The 24,909-nt window shown below is 48.1% G+C and overlaps 2 protein-coding genes across 2 annotated transcripts; both read left to right on the top strand.

The window, feature by feature from the left end:
• Nucleotides 1–2,285: 2,285 nt before the first annotated feature.
• On the top strand, nucleotides 2,286–8,992 carry KRT4 (keratin 4). The gene is made up of 9 exons (XM_077110782.1): nucleotides 2,286–2,821; nucleotides 4,437–4,651; nucleotides 5,616–5,676; nucleotides 6,070–6,165; nucleotides 6,748–6,912; nucleotides 7,157–7,282; nucleotides 7,593–7,813; nucleotides 8,147–8,181; nucleotides 8,290–8,992. Exons 1-9 carry the CDS (start codon nucleotides 2,333–2,335, stop codon nucleotides 8,475–8,477), a joined length of 1,596 nt encoding a protein of 531 aa, XP_076966897.1. The 5' UTR covers nucleotides 2,286–2,332; the 3' UTR covers nucleotides 8,478–8,992.
• Nucleotides 8,993–16,640: 7,648 nt separating this feature from the next.
• KRT3 (keratin 3) lies at nucleotides 16,641–22,678 on the top strand. The gene is made up of 9 exons (XM_077110781.1): nucleotides 16,641–17,388; nucleotides 18,380–18,600; nucleotides 19,179–19,239; nucleotides 19,584–19,679; nucleotides 19,994–20,162; nucleotides 20,597–20,718; nucleotides 21,038–21,258; nucleotides 21,602–21,636; nucleotides 22,071–22,678. The coding sequence occupies exons 1-9, from the start codon at nucleotides 16,768–16,770 to the stop codon at nucleotides 22,349–22,351; spliced, it is 1,827 nt and encodes a 608-aa protein (XP_076966896.1). The 5' UTR covers nucleotides 16,641–16,767; the 3' UTR covers nucleotides 22,352–22,678.
• Nucleotides 22,679–24,909: the final 2,231 nt, after the last annotated feature.

Genomic DNA, 24,909 nt, shown 5'->3' with positions numbered 1-24,909 from the left:
CTAGTCATCTTTATCAGCAAGGTTAATGATACCAACTGCCCAAGTCTTTTAGGAAGATTAAATGAGAAAATGTATGTAAAGCCTGGCACAAAATCGGTGCACAAGAAATATCCATGGGATGGACGAGTGAATGCTCAACCCTTCCCCCCGTTCCAGGAGATGGTCCTGGCTCTTGGGCACTCACCCATGACAGGTTGGCGGATCCAGCACTCAGGCTTTCTCCTGTGGGCCTTTGAGAGAGCCTGGAGGCGCTCCTGTTCTCACTGCAATAGCCCCCCACTTGCTCTCCATTTACTTAGAGAACCTCCTGGGCTGGAACTCAGCGGAGGCCCAGGTAGATGGGGAAAGGGGGTGCAGTGCAGATTACAGGTAAGGATGAGAGGGTGGGCTGGGGAGAGGAGACAAGGGTTTAGGTGGGGAGAGAGAAGGAGCTGGGAGAGGAAGGGAGCTCAGGCCAGGTAAGCCTTGGCCTGGGTCCGCTGGCAGCTCTCTTCTCGCCCCAGGGTCTCTGCCCTCTTTCTTTGCCCTGAACGAGCTGTTTATTTTTGCTGTGACCACCTTCCTTCAGTCAGGGTCAGCTCAAGCTGGTGGGAATTATCCAGATCCCGGTCATGGCTATACCTCAGATTTAGGGTCATTTCCAAAACTGGGAGTTCCTGAGTGAGGCCAGGAGAGGCAGGGGGGCAGATTCACCCAACTCCTCCTTGCCAGCAGCAGTGGTGAAGCCCGGGTGGGAAGAGAGTGACGCCTGCTGACCCGGAACTGTAGGTCTATTGTCTCGTTTCCTGTGATACAGGTGTCTCTGTTTTAGAGACAATAGAATGGGCTCAGAGAAGTGATATGACCTGTCCAAGTCTGCACAGTTAGTAGGCGGCAACGGGTGGGATGTGAGCACAGCTCTGTTGCCCGCTCTTAGGATTCAAAACTAGGATTCTGCATTTACATTGCTCTGAGAAGGGGTCCATAGATCTCCCCCAACTGCCAAATGAGTCCCCAGCACCAAAGAAGTCATGAGTTCCTGCCCTGAATGCTGGGACTGTTATGAACAGAGTGTGCCAGAGTCTGTCCTGGGGTGGGGTGGTGGGGTGGGGTGGGGGAGCCAAGCAAACAACTGGGCAGCAAATGAAGCAGCAGGGGACATAAAATTCAGGCTCAGTCTGTGGGCATCACTTATCTGAAATCGTGCAAACACAGACCTGAGATGATGTCTGAGAGGCAGCATGTGTCATGAGGGCCTGAGAGTGACGGCGTTATTAGGGAAGGGTTTTGCCTGCCCCTTTAGATGGTCTCTCACTCCTGTCTACTCAACACCTAGCTCCATGCCTGCACATTGTAGGTTCTTTTCTTTTTGATTTTTTTTTTATTAGAGAAGATGTGGGTTTACAGAAAAATCACGTATAAAATACAGAGTTCCCACATATCGTCCTATTAGTAATGTTTTGTATTAGTGGGTACATTTGTTACAATTGATGAAAACACATTTTTATAGTCCACATTTTCCAGTAAGGTTCACTGTTAGATTGTAGGTTCTTGAAAATTGTTTATCAGATTGAGATGAGTCTTGATCTAGGATGGAAATATTATAAGATTGGAATATGGAAGATTTTTCCCTTTTGCATATGTTTGTGGGGTCAGTTGTGAATCTGGTGGAATAATAACGATGATAATAAATATATGCAGAGCTTCTGTCAGTTTACAAATTCTTCATTATTCATTATCTCACTGTATCCTGAGAGGTGGTAAAGGCAAATATTTGCATTATTTCCAGTTTATGGATGAAATAACTGAGCATTGTGCATGAAGCAATCTGCCTAAGGTTTGCAGGTCTGGTAAGTGACAGGCTGTGCACTTGAACCCAGGAGGAGAGTGAAAGAATGGGTGATGGGCTGTCTGATCTGGAGCAGGGAGGCTGCCCTGAAGCTAGTGAGTTGGAAGTAAAGTGTGTGTGTGTGTGTGTGTGTGTGTGTGTGTGTGTATGTATGTGTGAGGGTGGGGGACTGGAGGACTGGGCCCAGGCAGAAGCCTCTCATCCAGGAGGCCCTGGGGCACCTTTCAGGTTCTCCTGGAGGGGAGTGTGATGGGATCCAGTAGCCTGTGCCCTCTGAATGACTTTTGTAGGTGTGTTTAGTGACATGCTCAGCTGATGTGAGAAGGATGGGCCCGTGCCAAAGGCCAAGCCCAAATGTTTTGGATTTTTCCCTTTATGCCCCTGTAACCAAACCCTACTGCTCCAGCACATATAAGAGACCCAGGCTGAGGGCTCCAGCATTCACTGGCCTGGCCCCTCTTGCTTCTCTTTGATAACTCTGAACTTGCTCCCCTTTCTCCAGCCATGATTGCCAAACAGCAGTGTGTCCGAGGCACATCCCGGGGCTTTAGCTGTGGCTCGGCCATCATGGGCAGAGGCAGGAAGTCTGCCTTCAGCTCAGTTTCCATGGCTGGGGGTGCAGGCCGCTGCTCCTCGGGGGGCTTTGGCAGCAGGAGCCTCTACAACCTTGGGGGGAACAAGAGCATTTCCATCAGTGTGGCTGGGTCCCGTCAAGGTGTTGGCTTTGGAGGTGCGGGAGGTTTTGGGGCTGGCAGCTTTGGTGCTGGCTTTGGTGCCAGTGGCTTTGGTGGTGCATCTGGGGGCTCCTTCAATGGTTGGGGTGGTCCTGGTGTCCCTGTCTGCCCTGCTGGAGGAATCCAGGAGGTCACCATCAACCAGAGCTTGCTGACCCCACTCCATATGGAGATTGACCCCGAGATCCAGAAGGTCCGGACTGAGGAATGGGAGCAGATCAAGACCCTCAACAACAAGTTTGCCTCTTTCATTGACAAGGTGAGCCATCCCCTTGGCCAAAGAAAGGTGGTAGAAGCTAGGATAAGAAATTGGGGATTTCAGACTGAGCCTGCCATGGGCATTGGACAAGTCATTTGAACTTCTCTAGGCTTCAGTTAGAGTAATGATTCAGGTATGAAAGGGGAATCATTGCTCTGAGTCTTTCCCTTTCATTCCATAGCTGGTGGGAAGACGATGCTCAAAGAAGTTAAATGCTTGGAGTTCCTGGACATGCTGTGTGATACTGAGCAAATCATGCAATTTTTGGGGCTCATTATCCTGGCTATAGAGTGGAAATCATTATTTCACTGCCTATTTCTCTGATTTTGTTTTTGGGAATAACACAGTTGGTTTCATTGGCAATTTAACTGATGAAGCAGAAGAAAAATCAAAAATCCCTCATGAGAGAGGGATTGAGTTCAATGACAGATTTTAGAGTCATCTCTTTCATCCTTCTAGCTCTGGACAAAATGACTCATTTCTGGGTCTGTTTGAAAAGAGGAGGGGATGGGTCTCTCCTATTTTTTGGCAGCCCAACTTCCTTCTTCATGCAAAGTCTAGAAATCCAAGTCCTTTGCTCTCAATTACTGCCAAGTATTATCAGTGATTTTGAACAGATCAGCCCAAGAAAGCGGAGTCCTGCAAAGAGCAATGACTGGCTGGCATGCACAGTAAGTGTGGCATATGCAGTCAAGGCTACCCAGCTCTCCAGGCACCAGGGTCTATGTCCTCTTAAATGTCTGGGGCAAGAATAAAACAATCTTGGAGTAGACTGAATGGGAATATTTACTCTTCTTGAATAAACCAATGGTAACTTAAAGAGCTTCTATTGTGACTCTAAGATATTTCAACTTGAAAGTGCGACTAAAGGTTTGGTGCTTCCTTACCTCATCTCACCTCATCCCACTTTTTGAGCTCAAACTGATCAGTCGCCCCTACCTGCTTTCCTTTCAATTCTGAAGCACATGAAGTGGAAATGTCACATAAGCTGCTTCCTTGGTTTATATGGTCAGATCTTTTTCCTGAGGGAGAGAAAGTTCAGGGCAGCCCCTTGAAGGAAGGGGTTCAGCTGAGACTCAAATTATGTGTAGGTCCTTGATTTAAATAGCTTTACTCAGTTGTGCACAGGTTTACAGGGATACACCAGGTCCGCTTATAAGTAAGCTTATTTGATAATATCTTTAGTTAATTTATCTGTCCTTTGCCTTGGTTCAGGATTACTTGGAATGTGATAGTCCCTAGAATGTGGCTGTTTCTTCCATTTTTATCTTACTGTCTCATTATTTCATGGAAGTTCAATGTTCTTCTCAAGCAACTCATCCCAGTGTCTTTGGATCCCTGTGGTTAGGGAGTTGTTCTTGTGGCACTATCAGGTTCTGTTGCTCTGGCTGTACTTGGTTCTCCCCAACCCCTGTGGCCTATCTGCTGCTACACTTTCAGGAGTGGGGCTGCCACATTGACCTTATTGAAAGGCGCCCTGGACTGGCAACATAGTGACTCCACTCAGCTGGTGCTTGGACCTGCTTGGCAAGGATTGACTGACTGGGTTGTATTTGGCCTTGACAGGCCAAAGCTTCAGGCCCTCATCAGTTGGCTGGTGGCTTTTTCAACACAGGTGCGGTTCTTGGAACAACAGAACAAGGTCCTGGAGACCAAATGGAACCTCCTCCAACAGCAGACGACCACTATGTCCATTAAAAATCTTGACTCCTTCTATGAAGCCTACCTTACTATCTTGAGGAAGCAGGTGGATGGCTTGACCAATGACAAGGGGCGCCTGCAGTCTGAGCTGAAGATCATGCAGGACAGTGTGGAGGACTTCAAGACTAAGTACGTGAGGAGGAGGGAAGGGATACCTCCAAGCACACACATCTGTCTGGCCATGCCCCAAGTTCCCAGGCTCCTCTCCAGTGGTTCATATTCCTAGGCTATGAAGAGATCATAAGGGGCAGGCCCTTTAGTCTATTCTCCTGCATCCACATCACCTCATGTTAATGGGGTGAGGTCTGGTAATCTAGGATGCCCCAAATAGATAATTAGCTATAGATTCAGGGAGTCCAGCTTTGTTATATGAAAACAAGATCAGAAGCCAAGCAGATGACAAACAGTATAGTATGGTCAGAAGAATATAGGTTGTAGTGACAGGTTCACCTGGTTTGAATACTCACTCCTCTACTTACTACCTCTGTGACCTCATTAAGTTGCTTAACTTCTCTGCATTTCAGTTTTCTTCATCTTTAGAATAGGGTAATATTCCTACCTTAGATGTGGGAATTACATGAAATTAAATGAGCAGAGAAGCAGGTAGCATAGTGCTGGATGTACAGTGAACACCTAATATATAGTAGCTCTTTTTATGCTCGCTATAGGAGAGGGCTGAGAAAAATACCACCTCCTATTTTATTTCACTCTCACACCTAATGAAGATAACTGGAGTGTTGGCAATAGACCATAGAGTTTAATCCACCAAATGGCCAAAAGACAGGTTTGAAAGTTAGACTACAGGGCTTCTGTGGAAATGAAATCAACCAGATCACTGCTGGTTCTTCTCCTCACATCTTGTTTCTGGGAAAATTTTTTTTCAAGTTTGCTTTTCACATCTCAATACACAGAGCTAGACATGATAGGCACTCACTAAATGTAGGTTGAATGAATATCCATATAAACATGGAAAAATGTCAGCAACGACCTGGGTATTTCCAAGTTTACATGTTTAGAAAGCAAGCAGCAGAGATCTGAGAAACACTAGCTCACTGTGAGGCTTTTGTCTTTTCCTTTCTGTCCCAACCTCCAGGTATGAAGAGGAGATCAACAAACGCACAGCTGCTGAGAATGACTTTGTGGTCCTCAAGAAGGTAAGAGATAGAGGAGGGCATGAAAATGTGTTCAGGGTGCTCCTCCTTTTTGGGAGTTGTCTTTGACTTGAATTGTGGGTTTGATCCATCTCCACCTCACTTCACCCCACATGGCGCTCTCCAGGTCTATGCAACTGAAGGAAGTAGGTGACAGAACAGTTTCTAAAGAATTAAGGTTGGGAAGAAAACCCATCTGGATCATTGGCCTCCAGGTCTGCAAGTGGATTTAGGGGCAGAAAATATCAAGTGATTGGCCCTTCACCACCTCAACTGATACTGAGCAGCCTTTCCCAAAAGCTGCTAAGAACACCTTTAGGTGTCACTTAATGCCCATTTCCTTACCCCCACTGTCATTTGTGCACCTTAACCCTTACCTTCTCTCCTCTTCTGCAGGATGTGGATGCCGCCTACATGAACAAGGTGGAGCTGCAGGCCAGAGTAGATGGCTTGAATGATGAGATCAACTTCCTGAGGGCCCTTTATGATGCGGTAAGGACTCTATCCCTCCTCCATTCCAGAAAAAGGAATCCCTCAACTGTGAGGCAGCTGGTTGGATTTCATAGTTCTTGGAAAGAGTGCCAGATTCCTTACTTCAGGGTAGTAGACTCTCAGCTGTCATGAATAGAAAAGGTTGAAGTGAGAGAGTTAATTGGAAGTAATCTTCCAGTTGGTTTGTAAGACGGAACCAGCTGCTGTCTTAGAAAAAGTGACTAGATCTAAAGATTGCATGGGATAGAAGTCATTGCTGTCTGACATTCTTTTGGTGAAATGGATCCATTATCTTCTCTTCCAGTCAGCATACTGAGCACCCGTTGTATTAGACATGGAGAGTCTTATGGTTTCCAGGGAGCAATAAAGACTAGAAGTGTTGCTCTCCTGTCCTGAGATGTCATCAACTACTTAGTTCCTACATAGAAATATACTCCTCCCCCCACCCCACCCCCACACTCTGGGAAAGCCAACTCTTCTTCCATTTGAGCTGGTGGTATGGCTATTTCCATGACAATAACAGATTTCTGGTGTCAGAGGAAGACTCTCTTGGGGATCTCATGTGAGACATTTACCTTACAGGAGCTGTCCCAGATGCAGACTCAGGTCAGCGACACGTCCGTGGTCCTCTCCATGGACAACAACCGCTGCCTGGACCTGGACAGCATCATCGCCGAGGTCAGGGCCCAGTATGAGGAGATTGCCCAGAAGAGCAAGGCCGAGGCCGAGGCCTTGTACCAGACCAAGGTGGGTGTTGGGGAACTTTCAGGGGAATGGTTTGCAGGGTTCTGCTTTTGACGTCTGAGAGTATGCTAACATTGGCTTGAGCCCAAAAGAAGTCAGAGATGAACTGAATTTCTAGTATCATTGATCCTTGTCTGAATTGGGATTATTTGATATTTTGCATTATCATGTAACCTGTAGCCATTCTCACTGAGAATGGACTCAAACACCTCTAACCCCAGGTCCCCTGTTTCTTCTTGGGTATTAGGTCCAGCAATTGCAGAGCTCTGTTGACCAACATGGTGACAGCCTGAAGAACACCAAGAGTGAGATATCAGAGCTCAATAGGATGATCCAGAGGCTGAGGGCTGAGATTGAGAATGTCAAGAAACAGGTAAATGTCATCCTCTTTCAGCCGAAGTACTTGGCTAGAGACTAACAGCAAATGTCTCCAAAGTAGACATTCCAGTAAAGAAAGTTCCTTGGCTCTTCATCATTGAGTTTTGCACATCTTCATCTAACTGGTCAGGTGGGGGAATTGGTGGGCTTTGGCTGGTGTCAAATGAAATGCGGAAGAGTCAGGGAAGGGGGGAAGTAGGATAGCACAGAATCCTGACATCTTAATCAAGGAAAATTGGTGAGGAGACAGTGTAGAGGCTTTGAAAGCAGGACATTGACAGTGGCCTAACACCCTTTGTCTGTAGTGCGAGACTCTGCAGACATCTGTGGCTGATGCTGAGCAGCGTGGGGAACTGGCCCTCAAAGATGCCAGCAACAAGCAGGCGGAGCTGGAAGCTGCCCTGCAGCAGGCCAAGGAGGAGCTGGCTCAGATGTTGCGCGAGTACCAGGAGCTGATGGGCGTGAAACTGGCCCTAGACATGGAGATCGCCACCTATCGCAAACTGCTAGAGGGCGAGGAGTGCAGGTGATGGGGTCAGAGGGCAGGATGGGTGCATGGGGTCAGGAGGGCAGAGAGGTCCCTTGAGTTTGTACCTCTTCTGGGCTGCTAGTTTCAGTGATAGACTAGTACATTACAAACCAGGACAGTGTAGATACCAGGTTCACACTCAAGCCTTAACATTTAGCTATTTAAGGATGAGATGAGATTTTCTGAAAGGGAATGAAAAGAGGTGGCTGATGGAAATCAGAATCCTTGTGAACATAGTAAACACACATAGAAGGTATTTGAGAGGTGCTTGTTAAGTGCAGTGTAGCTCTAGGCTATGCTGTGCCTCACCACTTTTTCTCTTCCTCACAGGATGTCTGGAGAATGCCAGAGTGCTGTGAGCATTTGTAAGTACTTTCTGCTCCTCCCATGGCCATTTGTTCACTCTGTTTTGGAAAGGGACTCTTGGCTATCAACGCTGTTGTAATAACTCATGTCATTTGCCTCTCCCACAGCTGTGGTTGGCGGTGGTACCAGTGCTGGCGGCATCAGTGGAGGACTAGGCAGCTGCTCCAGATTTAGCTTGGGTGGTGGCTTTGGTTCTGGTGCTGGAAGTGGCTTTGGGTTTGGTGGTGGTGTCTGTGGCAGTTCTGGAAGCAAGATCATCTCTACCACCTCCCTGATGAAGAGATCCCATCGATAGAGGATACGGGGTCCTTGAAGCCTCTCCAGCCCAGTCGGGTCCAGCCCTGGTGTCTCTGTGCATCTTTCACCCTTGTCTTTACGTTCTCTCTCTGGGGTTCATCTTACTAGTGTTAACTCTATGCTCTCCTGGGCATTCTCTGCTCTCAGGGTGATCTCTTCTTGGGCTTGGACTCTGCCTTCTTAGAGTATGGTAACTTCTTCTCAATTTTACCTGGAATGGAAGGGGTATTATCTAACTTTTTACCTCCCATGGACAGAGGAGATAAATAAAAATAAAAGACCAGGAGCTTCATTTTCAGAATTATCAGGGCCACGTATGTCCCCTCCCAGACCAACACCATCTCTCACCAGATCCTAAATATCCTTCAACATTAGAACCAAACTCAGTTTCCATCACCCGGCAGCCACTGGCCCTGCAAGGTCAAGACAAGAGCCACTAAGTGTCCCATCAACTCTTCTAATTCCCTATCTTCATCTTTTGGTGTATCTTCAATAAAATGCATGTGTCATTAATTTTGAGCAATTGTCTTTGTTCTCCGGGGAGAAATCTCCAGAATCCTGTGTATCCAGATAATTAAGGCAAAAGTGGATGCTGGGGCCTCAAGGTTCTGTTGCTATAGCTCATCAGGCCATTTCTCAGGTCTCCACTTCTAAGATGTCCAGATTTCTGAGGGAGAAGTGCAGTTTTTGGAGCCTGAAGACTGCTTATAGAGCAATAATCACTAGAAGATTTGGAATTCTCCTTGGTGTACAGACTAGAGGCAACCAACAATGAGAATAAGAGTGCCCATGCAACTGACGGACCTGGAGTGCCCCTGGAGGAGAGGTCTCTAAGTCTGAAGCTGTGGGGACATCTGACAGAAATGAGAAGGCAGTCAAGTGGTCTCCACTGAATATAGAACAAGAGGTGGAGAGACTCACAGAGAATATTTATACTCTGCCCAGCCTTCCTACTTTCATGAAACTCCATGCACGGGGCTAAATCTCACTGAACAAATGAGGCTTTCAGGAACCTGTTCCAAGAATAAACCAGGTCATGATTGTTGGATGCAGGAGGGAAAGCCTGTGGTTCTCACGGAACTTTCATGCTTTGCTCACTTCCCATCTCCTCAGTGTGCCTGGGGTTATGTCCAAGCTGCTGTCCCTGAGTGGTGGGAGAATAGGGAAGTAGAGACAGGCCCTCCAGAGCAGTGATGGTAACACTGTCTGACTAGGGCCAGTCCTGGAGATTCTGGTTGGTGAAATGCAGAATGAGGGAAGGATAGTCAAAAGTGAAGTCTGGGTATAGCCTTTGAGGTCATCCTGTTTCCATACTGGAGCAATCCCAAGACACCCCAAGCAGCACAATCTTCCTGTTGCTAGAGAAAGCCTGCACAGCTTCCCACTGGCAATCCGCTCTGAATCCCTCCCACTGCAGATACAGAATATACTCTTTCCTTTGGTCATCCAATTGATGCCTTCCACTCAAGACTGCCAAGAAGTTCCTTCTGACTCCAATCTCTCCAGTGCAGTGTCAATGGGAGACTCCAGGTCACTACAGTTTGCCCAAGGAAAGTTCCTGCCGAAGGGGCCTTCACACAGATCACACAGACCACAGGGCATACTCAAGGTTGTCTCCCACTGGGGAGGCTGAGGCAGAGCAGCAAAAGATTAATCTCGGGGCCTTTTCTCAGGTGGGGCAGCTCCCTGGGTTGGATGGTTTCTTCCTTCACAAACCCGGTCCTAATCTCCCCATTGTCTCGCGGTTCTCCACCCCATGTGTCAGAACAGGAAGTCTTTGCAGCCACCTCACAGGGCTTTGACTTTTCCCCACCACTGCACCGCTGCCCTGGGAAAATGCTGAATTGGTTCTTTTCTGAGTTTCTGCAATGAAGAGGAGTAGCCAAGGGTTGCGTGGCTTCTCAAAGTTCAACACCAGGAGGGTGCAAGTTGTGATGGGCCACATCGAGAGGCGAGGGAGCAGGCTAAGGCATTGCTCAGCAACACGGCCTTCCTCCCCTTCCACAAGGGTTGTGGGAGTAGCCGGCTTTAGGTGGCTCTGCTAGGTCTTCCTGGAATCTTCATCTGTGGGACGGGATGATTTGCATGGCAGTCAGATTGTAGATGGTGTATGTTTGTGTGTGTGTCTTAGAATAAACGTGCTTATATTTGCAGGCCAGTGGGTATGTGAGTGTTTGTGTCTTTTATTTATTTAAGAAGTTTTACATAAAAGAGGATAACAATGCATGTTGGCCTCTGTTTCCAGAATAATCCAGGGAGTGGATCCTGGCCATGATCCACAGGCTTAGAGCTGGCTGGCTAATCAAAGGGGATTATTTGGTGAGGGAGAAATCCACTTCTGAGGTATAGCCACCACCCTTCACACAGATCCTTTGAATTGCACAGCTCTCTGTGTTCTGGGAAACTATGGTGACACACGCTGCATTACCTCTCACTTCAGAGTCCCCGTGCCCCCACCCCTCCTCTAAATGTTTCTCTTCTAGGTATAATGCAGTCATTTCTCACATCTTATGGGTCCAACCATGGATGGTAAATCTTTAACTCAATTTATATGGTCTATCTCTCCTGCTCCCCACTCCCCAAGCCCTTGGCTTCCAGCCCTGGCAGGAGCAGCTCCCTTGGTTTCCCTCAGTCTCCTGAGTCCCAGGCAGCTACCACATTTGCATGAGTTCCTCCCCCTTTACCAAGATCCTATGCTCTGGGCCCTGCCATATCAGTTCTAGAAAATCCTTGCCAAAACTTCTGAAGTCTCCCTATCTTGTTGTTAGTAAAACCAGAAGGCATAACCAAGAGGGGTTTATTTAGTGCTGTCCCACTGTGTGATGTTGGTTTAGCTCCCTGTTGGGTTGCAAGGCACATTCACTACTATGTTCCAGGTGGATGGTCAGAGTTTAGTGAGAAGGATAGAACTGTGCCCCCTTCCCTGACCCCCAGGGCAATGGTAATCCAGAGACAAAGGGAAGGAGCAGGTTGAGGGGAAGCCATATTAACATCTGCTCCAGATTTTTGCTCTGTAGAAGGTAGGACCTGGATAGGAATCACTTTATCCCTTGGGGAGGAGGCTGGCAGTGGAGGGCCATGGCCATGAAGGGTCTTGTTGGTGGGGAGCACCCAGGACTCAGGTCCATTGATGTCCATGGTTTCCTGGTTGGCTTTGGGTGAAGGTAAAATTGTTCTATACCTGAAGTTGTTTTACTTGAAGTGTTGCGGGTTTGATTCTCAAGAATATGAAGGAAAAGGATGTTGAGAGGCTGCGTAAGTTAAGAAGAGGTTTCCCAGGGAAAGGGATTTTCATTGTCATTTGACAATTATCCACCTACCATCCACCCTTCTATCCCTTATCCATCCATCCATCCATCCTTCCATCCATCCACCCACTCAATTGTTTACTCAATGGACTGCTAGTGTTTGTCTTCTTTAAGATAAAATATTCATTTTGATATTCCAGGGCCGCTGGAATATAGCAGTTGCTTTTCAATGAATGGACAAATGGATATTGAGTGCCTTCTTTGTGCTAAGCAAGGCGGATCCAAATACAAATAAGAGTTAGACTCCTAATTTCAAGGAGTTTTAAATCTAGATAATAATAAATAGATAAAAACATGCACACAAATAACTTGATAATCAAATAGAAAGAGAAATGCACTTCGGAGTTAAAACGAAGGCTATAGGAGTACAGAGGAAGGTGAGATGACCTCTTGTCTTGGGCAAGGGGGTTGGCATTCACAGGGTGCTTACTGTAGGAGGTGGCATTTAGGGGAAGTATTGAAGGACAGGCAGAGCTTGGGTGCTAGAGATGGGGGGTGGGGTGAGGGAGGTGCTTTCCCAAAAGAAAGCAGGAATCTAATCTCCTCTAGGAAGAAGTCCTTTCTTCTAGAAGACTCTCCGAAGTGTCTCCCTTGTCCCTCCCCATCCCCTGCTGGACCACCCTATTCCACTGTCTCCCTCAGGCTTCCTCAGGATGAATTCTGATCACATACCTTTCTATGTTCAATGTCCCGTGGGGCTGCAGTGTTCTCTGGCAACTCCTCCTGCTGTGAATCTACTCGCTTAGAGCACAGCAGGTCAACTAGAGAGCATTTGTCGAGTGCCTACTTGTGTCATGTCTCAGGCTAGATCTGGGTGACATAAAGATTATAATGACACAGTCCTCACCCTTGAGGAGGACATGGTTTAATGTGAATATGTATTCACGTGTGGGGGTAGTTTTAGGGGGACAGGAAAACACCTCAAATACAGATTTTCCATCCTTCCAGGAGAGTGTTAAGGGCAACCACAGATGTAGACACTTGGACTTGGAAGCACAGGGGAGAAGCATTTCCTTTAGCCTAGGAATTCAGGGGAGATTTCCTGGAGGAGTTGTCACCTGAGATGTGCTAAAGGGGCATGGACCTGGAGTTGGGGTGAGGGGCAGAGGAGAGGAGGCTGCTCTAGGAAGTAAGAATGCCAGAGTAAAGGCAAGAAGTACAAACCAAAAGTGCTCAGCCTCGCTCAAGATTAAGGGTAGGGAGTGGTGGGAGGTTGGAGAGGTAGGTTGAGGCCGGACTCTGGAGGATCATCATTTGGCCCATTGTCCAATTTGTCTGGGGCCAGAGCTTTGTCTTCAAAGATCAGACAAGCTCAGACCAAGGTGTGTCTGAGAGAACAAGCTCGGAACGAGTGGGGAGGAACCTCTGCCACCTGCTTTCAGGGTGTGGTCTTTCAGCCCATGATGCCTTCCGGACTCGTATATGGGAGCTGCCACATCTGCCCTTTGTTTCCCTTCCACACAGCCATAACCCTGAGCCTTGCAACTGCTTTGCCTCCTTTCCCACTCTCTTTTACTGTAAGGGAATGTTTGTAGAATGTGGCAGAATCATCTCAACCCCCACAATGATATTCATTTCTTCAATATTTGTTGGGTAACTTCCAGTTTGCTTAAGGCTGTGCGTCTGCTATTTCTGAATCTCCTTGGGTTAATTCCCCAGTATCCCAGTCACCTTATTTCCTACCATGATCAAATCCTCTGCTTTGAGTCCAACTGGATTCCCTCAAATTCCTCAGTAGAGAGAGTAAGACCCATGTTTTTCAAGCCATTACACAGAAAAATAAATTTAAATCTCTTTTTAAGATTCTCCTTCCCAAGCTATAGGATAACAATTATTTTTTCTCTTCCCCTTTTATCTTTTGTTTCAAGTAGCCTATTCAATAACTCTCTAAGCTCTTTTGGGATTCTACTAGTGGGACAAAGATGTGGTTTCTGCTATTAGAAAGGCTTGGGTTTGTGGAGACACCTGACAAACACAGGGGTCTGTAGATGAATCTTATACAAATAAAGGTTACTTCAGGGCAAACCATGTTTCCAGTTTTACAGTCATGTTTATGTTCTTTCTGAGTGCTCTGTGGGTGCCATTCCTTCTCTTTACTCTTATAGCAGGACATGGACAGTTGGAGACTAAAGGGCTGGCAGATTCCCTCCTGGAAGCTGCCTAGGGAAGGTGGAGTGGGTCTCTCTGCATTCCACCTTTTTTTTTTGGTTGCATGGGCTAGGAATCATCCAGCTCTGTTTCTGAGAGATGCAGAGGGTCAAAGATGATTGACCATCTTTAATGGTTAATGATGCTGAAATGTGGAGAATTTAAACAGCTTTGGTCATGATTAGTAATGGGGAAGGTCTTGTCCAGCCTTGGTTCATTTCCTAAAACCTGGTTCCTGTTCCACTAGCCATGTTTCTTGAAGATGAATGTATAATGATATAGCTTTTGCAATGTGACTGTGTGATTGTGAAAACCTTGTGTCTGATGCTGCTTTTATCTATGGTATGGACAGATGAGTAAAAAATGTGGATTAAAAATAAATAACAGGGAGAACAAACATTAAAATAAATTGAGTAGATTGAAACACTAGTGATCAATGAAAGGGAGTGGTAAGGGGTATACAAAAAAAATTAGGGGGAACAAAGGTTAAAATATATTGGGTAGATGGAAATACTAATGGTCAATGAGAGGGAGGAGTAAGGGGTATGGTATGTTTGAGTCTTTCCTTTTTCTGGAGTGATGCAAATGTTTTGAAAAATGATCATTGTGATGGGGCGGTGCGACGGTGGCTCAGTGGCAGTGTTCTTACCTGCCATGCCGGAGACCCGGCCTCGATTCCTGGTGCCTGCCCATGCGAAAAAAAAAAAGATCATGGTGATGAATATACTACTATGTGATGATATTGTGAGCCATACATTCCATGTATGGGATGTTTGTATGTTGTCAATTAAAACAAACAAACATGGTTCCTTTGAGGGAGCAAAGAGGGTATCTGTGTGTGGCCACACTTTGTGCCTGGGCTCATTTCACATTCCATTTCAGCCTTGGATATCAGTTGGGCAGTTGGGAAAGATCAAAGATATAAATCAGAGATGCTAGAGAGGGGATCCCAGTACTGGGCAGGGAACAGACCTGTGACCTCAGATGCCCATTCAACTTCAGGGTCTATGATTCTGTCACATTTTTCCACTGAGGAGGGGGTGGCATTATTTTGCATGGACATTTTTCTAAATCTGAAAGCCATGTTTGGAAAGCCTGGATATCTTATGGTAAGATTATCTCAATTAGCTTGGGCTATCTCATACAATGGTATTTGAGCCAACTTTCCGTAGTTTTATCTGGTTGTAATCTAGCAAAAGATCTCGATTGATTGATTGATTGATTCATTCATTCATTCAACCAACCAACCTTTCTGAGCACCTATTACTAGCAAAGTTCTGTGCTGATGACCTAGGGATGCTTTATGTTAACAAAACAACAAAGCTACAAGCTCCTAGAGAGTTTAGGGGTTTATCCTCAGGGGTGGCAGTGGGGGGAGGATGTTGTATTGCCTAGGCATAATACATGGGGAACAGAAGGACAAAATGGGAAAATCAAGTTACTGAAGAACGTTTTATTTCCTTTGCACTTGGGCCACCCACTGGCCCTGCCCAGGGAGCTTTGAAGAAGTCCCTGTCCTTTCCTTCTCTCCCCCTTTCTGAGGAAGCTCCTGCCTAGGCCACACAGGTCATACCCTTGATAGGGTTCACTTTGTAGCAGACAGAATGAAAAAAGACCTGTTCTGGAGAGATAAGCTGGTTCCAGAGTTGTACAGGAAAGCTTTCTCCTTGGACAAACCAAGCTCTGTCCCTAAGCCTCTGAAAACACCAGGAAGGCAGACTAGATTCTCTGTTTTTCAGAGTTAGCCTTGTTAGTGATGCCACTAGCTCTGCCAGCTCTGGCTTCTTGGGGCAAGGGTTTCTAGAAACCTGAGCACATGGACCTCCTAAAGCACCCCCTCCCCACCCAAACAGAGAATGGGTCTCCCAGATCCTGCATGACTTGTTCATAACTGAATCTCTTGAGTTTCCTATTCCTTGGGAGTTGGGCTAAAATCAGAGGAATGTCAAAATGCAGACAGTGAGAAAGAAAGCCTTTGAAAAGTGCTAAGATGTATAATAGTGTATAGTCTCTGAGAATTTAGCAAAATAAACATTTAGCCCATTGAACTGTGTCAGTCTCATCAAAGTACATAGATACTAACTTCCCTTTTCCTCAGAAGGTAGTCACAATCCAAAAATCCACTGCTTCTGGACCAAAACTTGGGGCAGAGGGAGAACTCAGGAGTCAGATTTACCAAGGTTTTGAGTTTTGTTTCCAGGGAGGGAGTTGGGGAGGTCATCTCTTTGTTCCCAAACCCAGCTCAGAGCTGGGCAAACAGTGGGCTCTTAGTAACCATGCGCTGATGGTAGAATGAATTGTACCAGCCCTTCTGCTGGTATGATCATGGTATCCACTTTCTCCACCATCCAGAGTACCAAAACCTTCCCCACCCCACTTTCCACTTCATCTTTCTCAGAGCCCAGAGTGGAGCTCAGCTCTGACAGAGCCTTGGGGCAGCTGACAGGCAGATTGACAGCTACTGAGCACCTCAGGCAGATGACAATGCTTCCTGGGTCCTGTCAAACAAAGTTAGGGACTGGTCATGCCCAAGCACTGGGCCACGCCAGGCACCACCCACCTGCCAAGTAAGTCTGCCACCTTAGCACTTTTACCATTTCAGATTACTTTCAAGGTGTGTTTGGTAGCCTGGAACAAACTATTGCCTCAAGGCAAACCCAACCCATAAATATTTGGGATTAATTATCTCTCTTTTGTTTGATCCCAACAACCTCCACACATGTATATAAAGGGATTTGTTCTAAAGAGTTCTTCAGTTCCCTTCCCTCTTCCTCTGACTCTAGGTGTCCCGGCTCAACCCTCACATTTTCCCTTTCGCCAAATTTTCTCACCATGAACAGACAAGCCTGCAAGAAGTCCTTCAGTGGAGGGAGCCAGGGCTTCTCTGGCCGCTCTGCTGTGACCTCCAGCAGCAGCAGGATGAGCTGTGTGGCCCGCTCTCGGGGAGCCAGCGGAGGGGCCTGTGGGTCCCGGAGTGGAGGTGGTGGCTTTGGCAGCCAGAGCCTCTACAACTTGGGTGGTTACAAGAGCATCTCCATGAGTGTGGCAGGTGGTAGCTCCAGGGCTGGTGGCTTTGGTGGAGGACGTAGCAGCTGTGGCAGTGGCTTTGGGGGTGGCTATGGAGGTGGCTTTGGTGGTGGCAGAGGAGTAGGAGGTGGCTTTGGAGGAGCCGGTGGCTTTGGAGGAGCTGGTGGCTTTGGAGGAGCTGGTGGCTTTGGAGGAGCTGGTGGCTTTGGTGGTCCTGGAGGCTTCGGTGGTCCTGGTGGCTTCGGTGGTCCTGGTGGCTTCGGTGGTCCTGGTGGCTTTCCAGGTGGAATCCAGGAAGTGACTGTCAACCAGAGCCTCCTGCAGCCCCTCAATGTGGAGATCGACCCCCAGATTGGGCAAGTAAAGGCCCAGGAGCGGGAGCAGATCAAGACCCTCAACAACAAGTTTGCTTCCTTTATTGACAAGGTAAGGAAGGCACTTGCTGGGTGTTTGAATTTGACATGACCAGTTTTGGAGGGGCCAGGCTGGAGAGGGAGGGATTTTCCAGAAGGCTAATGTCTGGGCTGATGTTCAGGCTGATGACTTTATCTACATGGTCACGTGAGTAAGGGGATAGAAAGACAACAGTCTCTTATTTGGACCTGAGCATCCTCTAGTCCTGGTTCTCTGACTCTGTGCTCAAGTTCCACTTGTTGCCTTTAAGCCCAGGTAGAAAAAATGAGAAACTTTGTGCTGAGCTGAGCCATAGTCACTGGCAGAGAAGGATTTGATCTAGAACTGGGGGAAATTCAAATCTGAGCTGTCCACTGAGGCTTTCCAGGTGACTCTTTTCACAAGTCACTGTGCCAGGCAAAGGAAGCTGATGCCGTGGAGAAGGAATTGAAAGACCTGAGTGGAACCTTGGTCCTAAAGGGGTTATTGAGAAGCTGATCACTCACTTTGCACCCTGTATGAACCTCATCAGGAAAAGAAGGGTTCTAGGTGACCTTCCCCAGGCAAGGATAGCTCACATTGGACTGTCTCCCTTGGGGTTCAAAAGAAGGATCATGCTGATCATGGCATTTCAATGAATATCAGTTTCCAGTGTTTCACATCCTTTGAAGGGCTGGATTTTCAGTGAAGCTTAGGTGGAGATGTTGCTGCTGAGGTTTATGCACAACACTGAGAGGTGTTCTTTAAATTCTCCTGCTTCCAAGTAGGGCTACTGTCAGTTCCATTTGCCCATCTCTCTTCCCTTTGCAACTTTCCAAACCATGCCACTTCTTTAGTGCTTTAGATTGATGCAACCATCTGATTATAAGCTCCCCAGCTAAAGGAGGTACCTATCTTCATATCCTTTTTAGGCCTTTGTGCTGGGATACCAGGAGATAAAGATACTTAGTTCTACCTGAGTTAAGACACCAACCCTCCTCTGCTACAAGTGTTACCTGATGTTGCTTTCCCCAATGTATTGCAGGTGCGGTTCCTGGAGCAACAAAACAAGGTCCTGGAAACCAAGTGGAACCTCCTCCAGCAGCAAGGCACTAATTCTGTCACAGGCACCAACAACCTTGACCCCCTTTTTGAGGGCTATATCAGCTCTCTGCGGAGCTACCTGGACAGTATTCTGGGGGAGAGAAGCCGCCTGGACTCAGAGCTGAGGAACATGCAGGACATGGTGGAAGACTTCAAGAAGAAGTGAGTGATGAGGGTGGAGTTGGGAGGATGCTGTGACCCCTGTCTTAGAAGCATGTCCTCACTGCATTTCTCCTGACTGCTGGTCAGTGGTGTTGTCTGGCCTATTTTATCTCCTCATCTTCCTGGAGGAGAGTTTGATTCATTAAGTTCCTCCTTAACTTCTTTCTCTAAGCACAGCCCTTGAGAAATAAAATTGCAGAAAGAGGGATGAGTTTCGAGTTGAGGAGGCACTTCCTCCTGACCAAGGTTGGAGGGGTGGAGCTGAGGGTTCGTGGTTCTAGGATCTGAAGCCTTCTGGGACAATTCATGGTGGATGACCAATCATCTAGTTTGCCTGTGTCTGAGGGGTTTCCTAGGATGCATGGTTTTCACTACTAAAACCAGGGCAGTGTCCCTGGACAGCAAACTGGGATGTTTGGTCACCCTAACCAATAGGGAGTAGTCAAGAGGAGGTGGCCATCTAAGAGGGGTGGACTAGGGACAGGATAGAAGAGATGAGCATTCAGGATTTCAATGAACAATGGTGTTAATAAGCACCTCAAAATCTAAACTCAGCTATTTCTTTTCAACACTCACAGATATGAGGATGAAATTAATAAACGCACAGCTGCTGAGAATGAATTTGTAACCCTGAAGAAGGTAAGGATTCTGTGTGGGGTTCCCCGCCATCATAGTTTTCCAACAGGGGTGGAGACATCTATTCTTACTCCACTGACACGGAACTGCGAATTTCGGAAAGTTGGAGGAATGAGTAGAAGCCAGGTGCATCTTAGCCTGGAAAGATTCCTAAAAGAATTAGTTCATTTGTCCTTAGCTTTTGAGGAGAACTGAGCAGAAATCATCCCAATGAGATGAGAATCGATCCTTCATGGGGAGTCAGGCCTGGGACCGAGGAACAATTATCCCTGGCTCTTTGTTGCAGTTGCAGTTTGCTGTCTGGTCCTTGGTCGAATAAGGTCTTTATGCTTCTGTCTTTCTCTCAGGACGTGGATGCCGCTTACATGAACAAGGTGGAGCTTCAGGCCAACGTGGATGCTCTGACGGGTGAGATCAACTTCCTGAGGACCTTATATGATGCGGTGAGGAGATTTCCTACTTCGAGAACTATCTAAGGGGAGAGAGGGTGAGACGTTTTCAGATTTGGGACTGGAGCATTTTGGTATCTAGACCCCCAGCAGATGATCTGGGATGAGTCTAGAGAGAAGGTCCTTTGGGGGTTCTGCAGAATGGGCTGCAGATATGGGGTTTTCTGAATGGTTGGGGGCAGAGTGGGGCATATACAAACTCAGAGATTAAAATCAGTGAGTGGGACTGTTGATCAGAAGTCTCATGGGACCTCTGTGTGCTTGCTGCAGAGGCTCTGAGATTGAATAAGCCCCTTCTGTGTTGGCAGGAGATGTCCCAGATGCACACTCAGTTCAGCGACACGTCCGTGGTCCTCTCCATGGACAACAATCGCTGCCTGGATCTGGACAGCATCATTGCTGAGGTCAAGGCCCAGTACGAGGAGATTGCTCAGAGGAGCAAGGCTGAGGCTGAAGCCCTGTACCAGACCAAGGTGGGTGCTGGACACCACTCAGAGGATCTATGGAGGGTCCTGGGGAGGCTGTGCCTGCTGGGTGGGAAGGTGCCCATGGTCTGTGGGTAGACCTCTCTTCGTTCTATACTCCTAAGCCATCCCTCTCATGGTCCATTGTTCAGTTGCAGAAAGTCCTGCTTGCCTCCTGGGGCGAGCTGTTTCCACTGTCCTCTGACAGGTCACATGGGGTGGACTCGAGCTAGGCTGAATCATGTCACCAAGTTTGGTCAGGAACTGCAGGGTGGGAGAATGTTCTACTGTTACAACCCAGGTTTTACCTTCCCTACTGCATTATGGGCATCCTTGACACAAGTCAATGTCAGTTTAACAAAGGGTTGGTGTGTGAAGTTGGGGCTCTAGAAGCAAGTCAGGTAGAGTTGTGGTGAAATCCCACGTGCCCCTCTGCTCTCTAGCTAGGAGAGCTGCAGACCACGGCTGGCAGGCACGGCGATGACCTGAAGAGCACCAAGAGTGAGATCATGGAGCTCAACAGGATGATCCAGAGGCTGCGGGCAGAGATCGAGAACATCAAGAAGCAGGTGGGATGGGGATGGAGCTTGGGGTCTGGACAAGGAGTGTGTGCATGCATGGGGATGTCAGGAATCCTAGCCTGGAATGGACTTTGGAGGTCATCTCAGGCAGCATCTGCCTCTAGGGAATTAGAAGACCAAACCAGTCTAGATAGCTGGCTAGTTCAGAAGGAAATATCTCTATGGGTGGAGACAAGATGGAGATGCTAGGGGAGGGGTGATGCTGTTTAACTTTAAGGTGCCTGCTATGTGAAAATCTGTTCTAAGATTCAGACAGCCTGTGGCCCTTTTACTATCTTCCCCTTTCTCTAACCTCCCCCTGCTCCAGAATGCCAACCTGCAGACAGCCATTGCGGAAGCTGAGCAGCGTGGAGAGATGGCCGTCAAGGATGCCCAGACCAAGCTGCAGGAGCTGGAGGCCGCCCTGCAGAAGGCCAAGGACGACCTGGCCCGGCTGCTGCGGGACTACCAGGACCTGATGAACGTGAAGCTGGCCCTGGACGTGGAGATCGCCACATACCGCAAGCTCCTGGAGGGCGAGGAGTGCAGGTGGGCCTCCAACCCCACCTTCCGGCATCCCCTGACCGAAGGTTAAATGCCGAGGCCAGCTAGGTGACCAAGTAAATGGGAATGGAGGTTTCTTGTATAGAGTTGGGTCCCTACATTCCATAGGTCTTGCAAAGAATTAATTGCCTTTACTAGCCCTCTCCCTGCATAGGTAGCCAAAGTACATATGTGACCAGTATGATCCATCCGAAGAAGGGCGGAGAGAGATTACTCACCGGTGGGGCTTCTGGATTCAGTTCTGACTGCAGTTCATCATTTTGATCCATGAACTTGTTTGAGATTTGCTTTGTGACAGAGCCATCTTTTTTCTTGCTTTCTCTAATAGGATGTCCGGAGAGTGCCAGAGTGCTGTGAGCATCTGTAAGTAGCCAAAGTAGCTGTGACAATAAGAGCTGATTCTCAAATATCTGTGCTAATCCAGGGTTAGAAACTAATTATTTCTATGAAAGCTGGAGGATTTTTCAGGGTAGGGGTGGGGGTTGGTAGTGGTGGTGGCAGCAGGTAGGGAATATCCAAAAGGGAGCCTGTAATGGAAGGAGAAATTCAGGCTTGGTAATCTCCAAGGAGGTCATCGGGATTTGACTATCTGTGGAAGGAGCCATTGGTTAATTCGTAATGACCTAATACAATGGAAGTGAATAATTTACACTATTAGAATGGCTCACAATGATCATCCTGTGCAATGCTGCCTTGGTCACCTCCCAATTATCTTGGGTTCAGTGAGTCACTAGTTACAATACAGTGATGTGGGAGCTGAAGGCACTGATCACTGTACTGTCCTCTCTCCCCTGCAGCCGTGGTCAGCAGCAGCAGCACTACCTCTGCCTCAGCAGGTGGTTACGGTGGTGGCTTTGGCATGGGAGGCGGCACAGGCAGTGGCTTTGGCCGAGGAGGTGGTAGTGGATTTGGTTCCGGCAGTGGTTTCGGTGGTGGCAGCGGAAGCGGAAGCGGCTTTGGCTCTGGCTCCGGTGGTCGCTCTGGGGTCAGCAGTGGAGGCTTCAGCTCCGGTAGTAACCGGGGTGGCAGTTCCAGCAATGTCAAGTTCTCCCAGTCCTCCCAGCACTGCTCCAGATAAACAACATGTCCCCACATCGCAGCGACCCCAGCGCCTCCCCTCCCCATTGCCCCTTTCCTCTTGACATCAGCAACTCCCTGTGCAAACGGCTCTTTGGGGCTAAAAGACTGGGGTTCTCTGGCTCCTCCATCCAGGTCCCTGGTCAAGCCTAGCTACGAGAATTTCAGGCTTCTCTCTCTGTGGCCCATCTGTGATTGCCCAGGTGTGGCCTTCTGCTGCCCTTGGGGTTTTCTCCCTGGGTGGGAGGGTCACCCTAGTTCTGATGTATATAACATGCTGCCCTCTTCTGCCCTCCATTCTCTCGCCAATAAAGTGCATTGTGTTTCACTTCAGGCCTCTGAATTTTCTCTTCTTCTCTTGACATCTCCCTGATGAACTTGCCTTTCCCCTTTGCCGCATGGCTGTGCGGCCACAGCGGGCTGTAGTGCGATTCCTCTGAAACCAAGGCAGCTGGTCCCTATGGCTGTTGTATGAAATCTAAATGGGCAAATTCTGGCCATTCACTTATCCTTTGAGCATGGGGTAGGGCTCCTCCAGGAGGCTGTGTGCCTTCACAGTTCTCAAGGGGGAAGACTGGACTAGGCAGTGCCTGCCTTCTCCCTGCCAGCACTCATTTAGGGGAGCCTAAGAAGGCCTTGGGAATGCTGAGGGGCTCAGAGAGTCTCTTCCCTTTACTGTTGGTCCCCACTCCAGCTGGCACCCTGAAAACCTTCCTCCATCCCCAGGCCACTTTTCTGGGGAAAGCGGGAGCTGCTAGAACCCAGGCAGTGCTTCAGGGATTCCCAAAGAGTGGCCCATCTCAAAATCTGGCCCAGGGAACACTAGCCCATTGAGAAACACTGCAGTGAAGGATTCCATGTCCACTGAATCTAAATCTTCTCTCTTTGGAGCACAGAGAGTTTCTGATAAGTCCTGTAAGCAAAAGAAACCTGTTAGCTTTTTAGCCCAGCATTTTCCACAAAGGTTCCCTTTCCAGGAAAATTGCTATTAACATCCCTCAAAAACATCCTGCACTGAGCATTGTGCTAATGTGCTCTGAGCTGTCAATTTGCACCCCTGCCAGAGAAGATGCTGGCCTGAAGGGGGGCCTCTGCCTGGGTTAACTGGCCATGAGAATGCAGGCCAGAGGTCACAGGCTGGACGGCGCCTAGGTTCAAGGAGTCCATGGCTTTCATTTGTGAGTTGCAGACAGAGGCTGAGAGAGGAGCGACATTTAAGGTCACACAGTGTGTGAGGGCCTGTGCCGGGAATGGACCCAAGTATCATGAGTCCAGGGCTCATTTCACCTCTCTACATTGAATCTGAGGCTACAGCTGCCCTGCCTCCTGGGCACCCAGAGGACACACAGGTGATGAGGTCAAAACATTTAGCCAGGCTAGCCCGGGCTAGGGAAGGCGTATTTTCCAACCTAGGCCAAAGTGGAATTTATTTCAGAGATGGGGAATGACAGTTAAACAAACAAACAAGAAACAGCAACGGAGGGTTGAAAAGATTCCATACAGAAATTCAGTGTGGAATGCCAGTCCTGTTCTGATCCTCTAGGAAGGCTCTTTGAGTGAGGTGGGATTTAGTAGCTGTTGCCTCTAAAGTTTTGGGCAGGAAAAGTGACCTTTCTGATTGGCATCCCTCTGTGGAGAAGGGGTTGGTATATGAGTGTGGAAACTCAGTGCTCACCAGCTCCAAGGGCTGGCCCTATGAGAAAGTACCTGGCTTATGATGGGGCAACTGCTTCACCCTGGACGAAGTGTTCATTAATTCCTTCCTTCGTTTACTCAAACAGTACTCATTGAGCGTTTACTGTCAGACACTGGGCTAAATGCAAGAGATACATCAGTGAGCAGAAGTCACATGTTGCCCCCACTCTCATTCTAGTAAGGGAGCTTGACGAAACCAAGTAAAGACACAAATGAATAAACTAATAGCAAGTTGTGATTAGTGTATGAAGAGTAGAAACTGAGAACAAGCTGTGGCGGAGAAATGACAGGACTTGTTCATGGAATGGCTGCAAGGGGGAGGAGAGAGGGAAGATTCACCCACGATGCCCAGTTTCCTGACCTGAGCACCTGAGTGGCTGTGGTGCCGTTGACCGACGGGTGGAGGGATGGGCAGATGGGATGGGTCTGAGGAGGAACTTCAGAAGCTCTGCTGTAGGTAAGCATGAACTGCTCACGAGACAGCCAGATGGAGATGTCCAGACTGCAGATGGAGATGTGAGTGAGGCTTCAGAGGCCCACGAGTGCCGACGAGTCACCTTTGGACACCATCAGCATAAGGATTGCTAGGGTGGTTTGTAAAACCATAGAAACTGATGACCTCCCAGAGAGAGAGAGGGAAAAGAGGGCACAGGCTGAGCCCCAGACACCTAGTGTCATGGAGAGGAGGACAGTTTACCAGGCAGTAGAGCCCAGTATAAGCGTTCTAGAATGCCTTCACCTGAGAAGTCAAGGGTTTTCTTAGACTGGCTCTAAGGAAAGCCTGGAGTGGGCCCAGCCTTCCTGGGGACACTGGCCTCAAGACTCACATTCAAACAGTGGTCCCCTTTCCTTTACTGCTCCTCC

Source organism: Tamandua tetradactyla, chromosome 7, assembly GCF_023851605.1.
Source record: "Tamandua tetradactyla isolate mTamTet1 chromosome 7, mTamTet1.pri, whole genome shotgun sequence".
Taxonomy (NCBI): Eukaryota; Metazoa; Chordata; class Mammalia; order Pilosa; family Myrmecophagidae; genus Tamandua; species Tamandua tetradactyla.
This window is presented reverse-complemented; position numbering and strand designations above follow the sequence as displayed.

What these genes read in the sequence shown, in the direction of transcription:
- KRT4 (XM_077110782.1), top strand. Translation starts at nt 2,333, where the DNA reads ATGATTGCCAAACAGCAGTGTGTCCGAGGCACATCCCGGGGCTTTAGC. An exon ending in ACTTTGTGGTCCTCAAGAAG is followed by an intron (nt 5,677 to 6,069) that starts GTAAGAGATAGA and finishes CCTCTTCTGCAG; the next exon opens with GATGTGGATGCCGCCTACAT. An exon ending in CCAGAGTGCTGTGAGCATTT is followed by an intron (nt 8,182 to 8,289) that starts GTAAGTACTTTC and finishes CCTCTCCCACAG; the next exon opens with CTGTGGTTGGCGGTGGTACC.
- KRT3 (XM_077110781.1), top strand. Translation starts at nt 16,768, where the DNA reads ATGAACAGACAAGCCTGCAAGAAGTCCTTCAGTGGAGGGAGCCAGGGC. An exon ending in TTGCTTCCTTTATTGACAAG is followed by an intron (nt 17,389 to 18,379) that starts GTAAGGAAGGCA and finishes AATGTATTGCAG; the next exon opens with GTGCGGTTCCTGGAGCAACA. An exon ending in TCGAGAACATCAAGAAGCAG is followed by an intron (nt 20,719 to 21,037) that starts GTGGGATGGGGA and finishes CCCCTGCTCCAG; the next exon opens with AATGCCAACCTGCAGACAGC.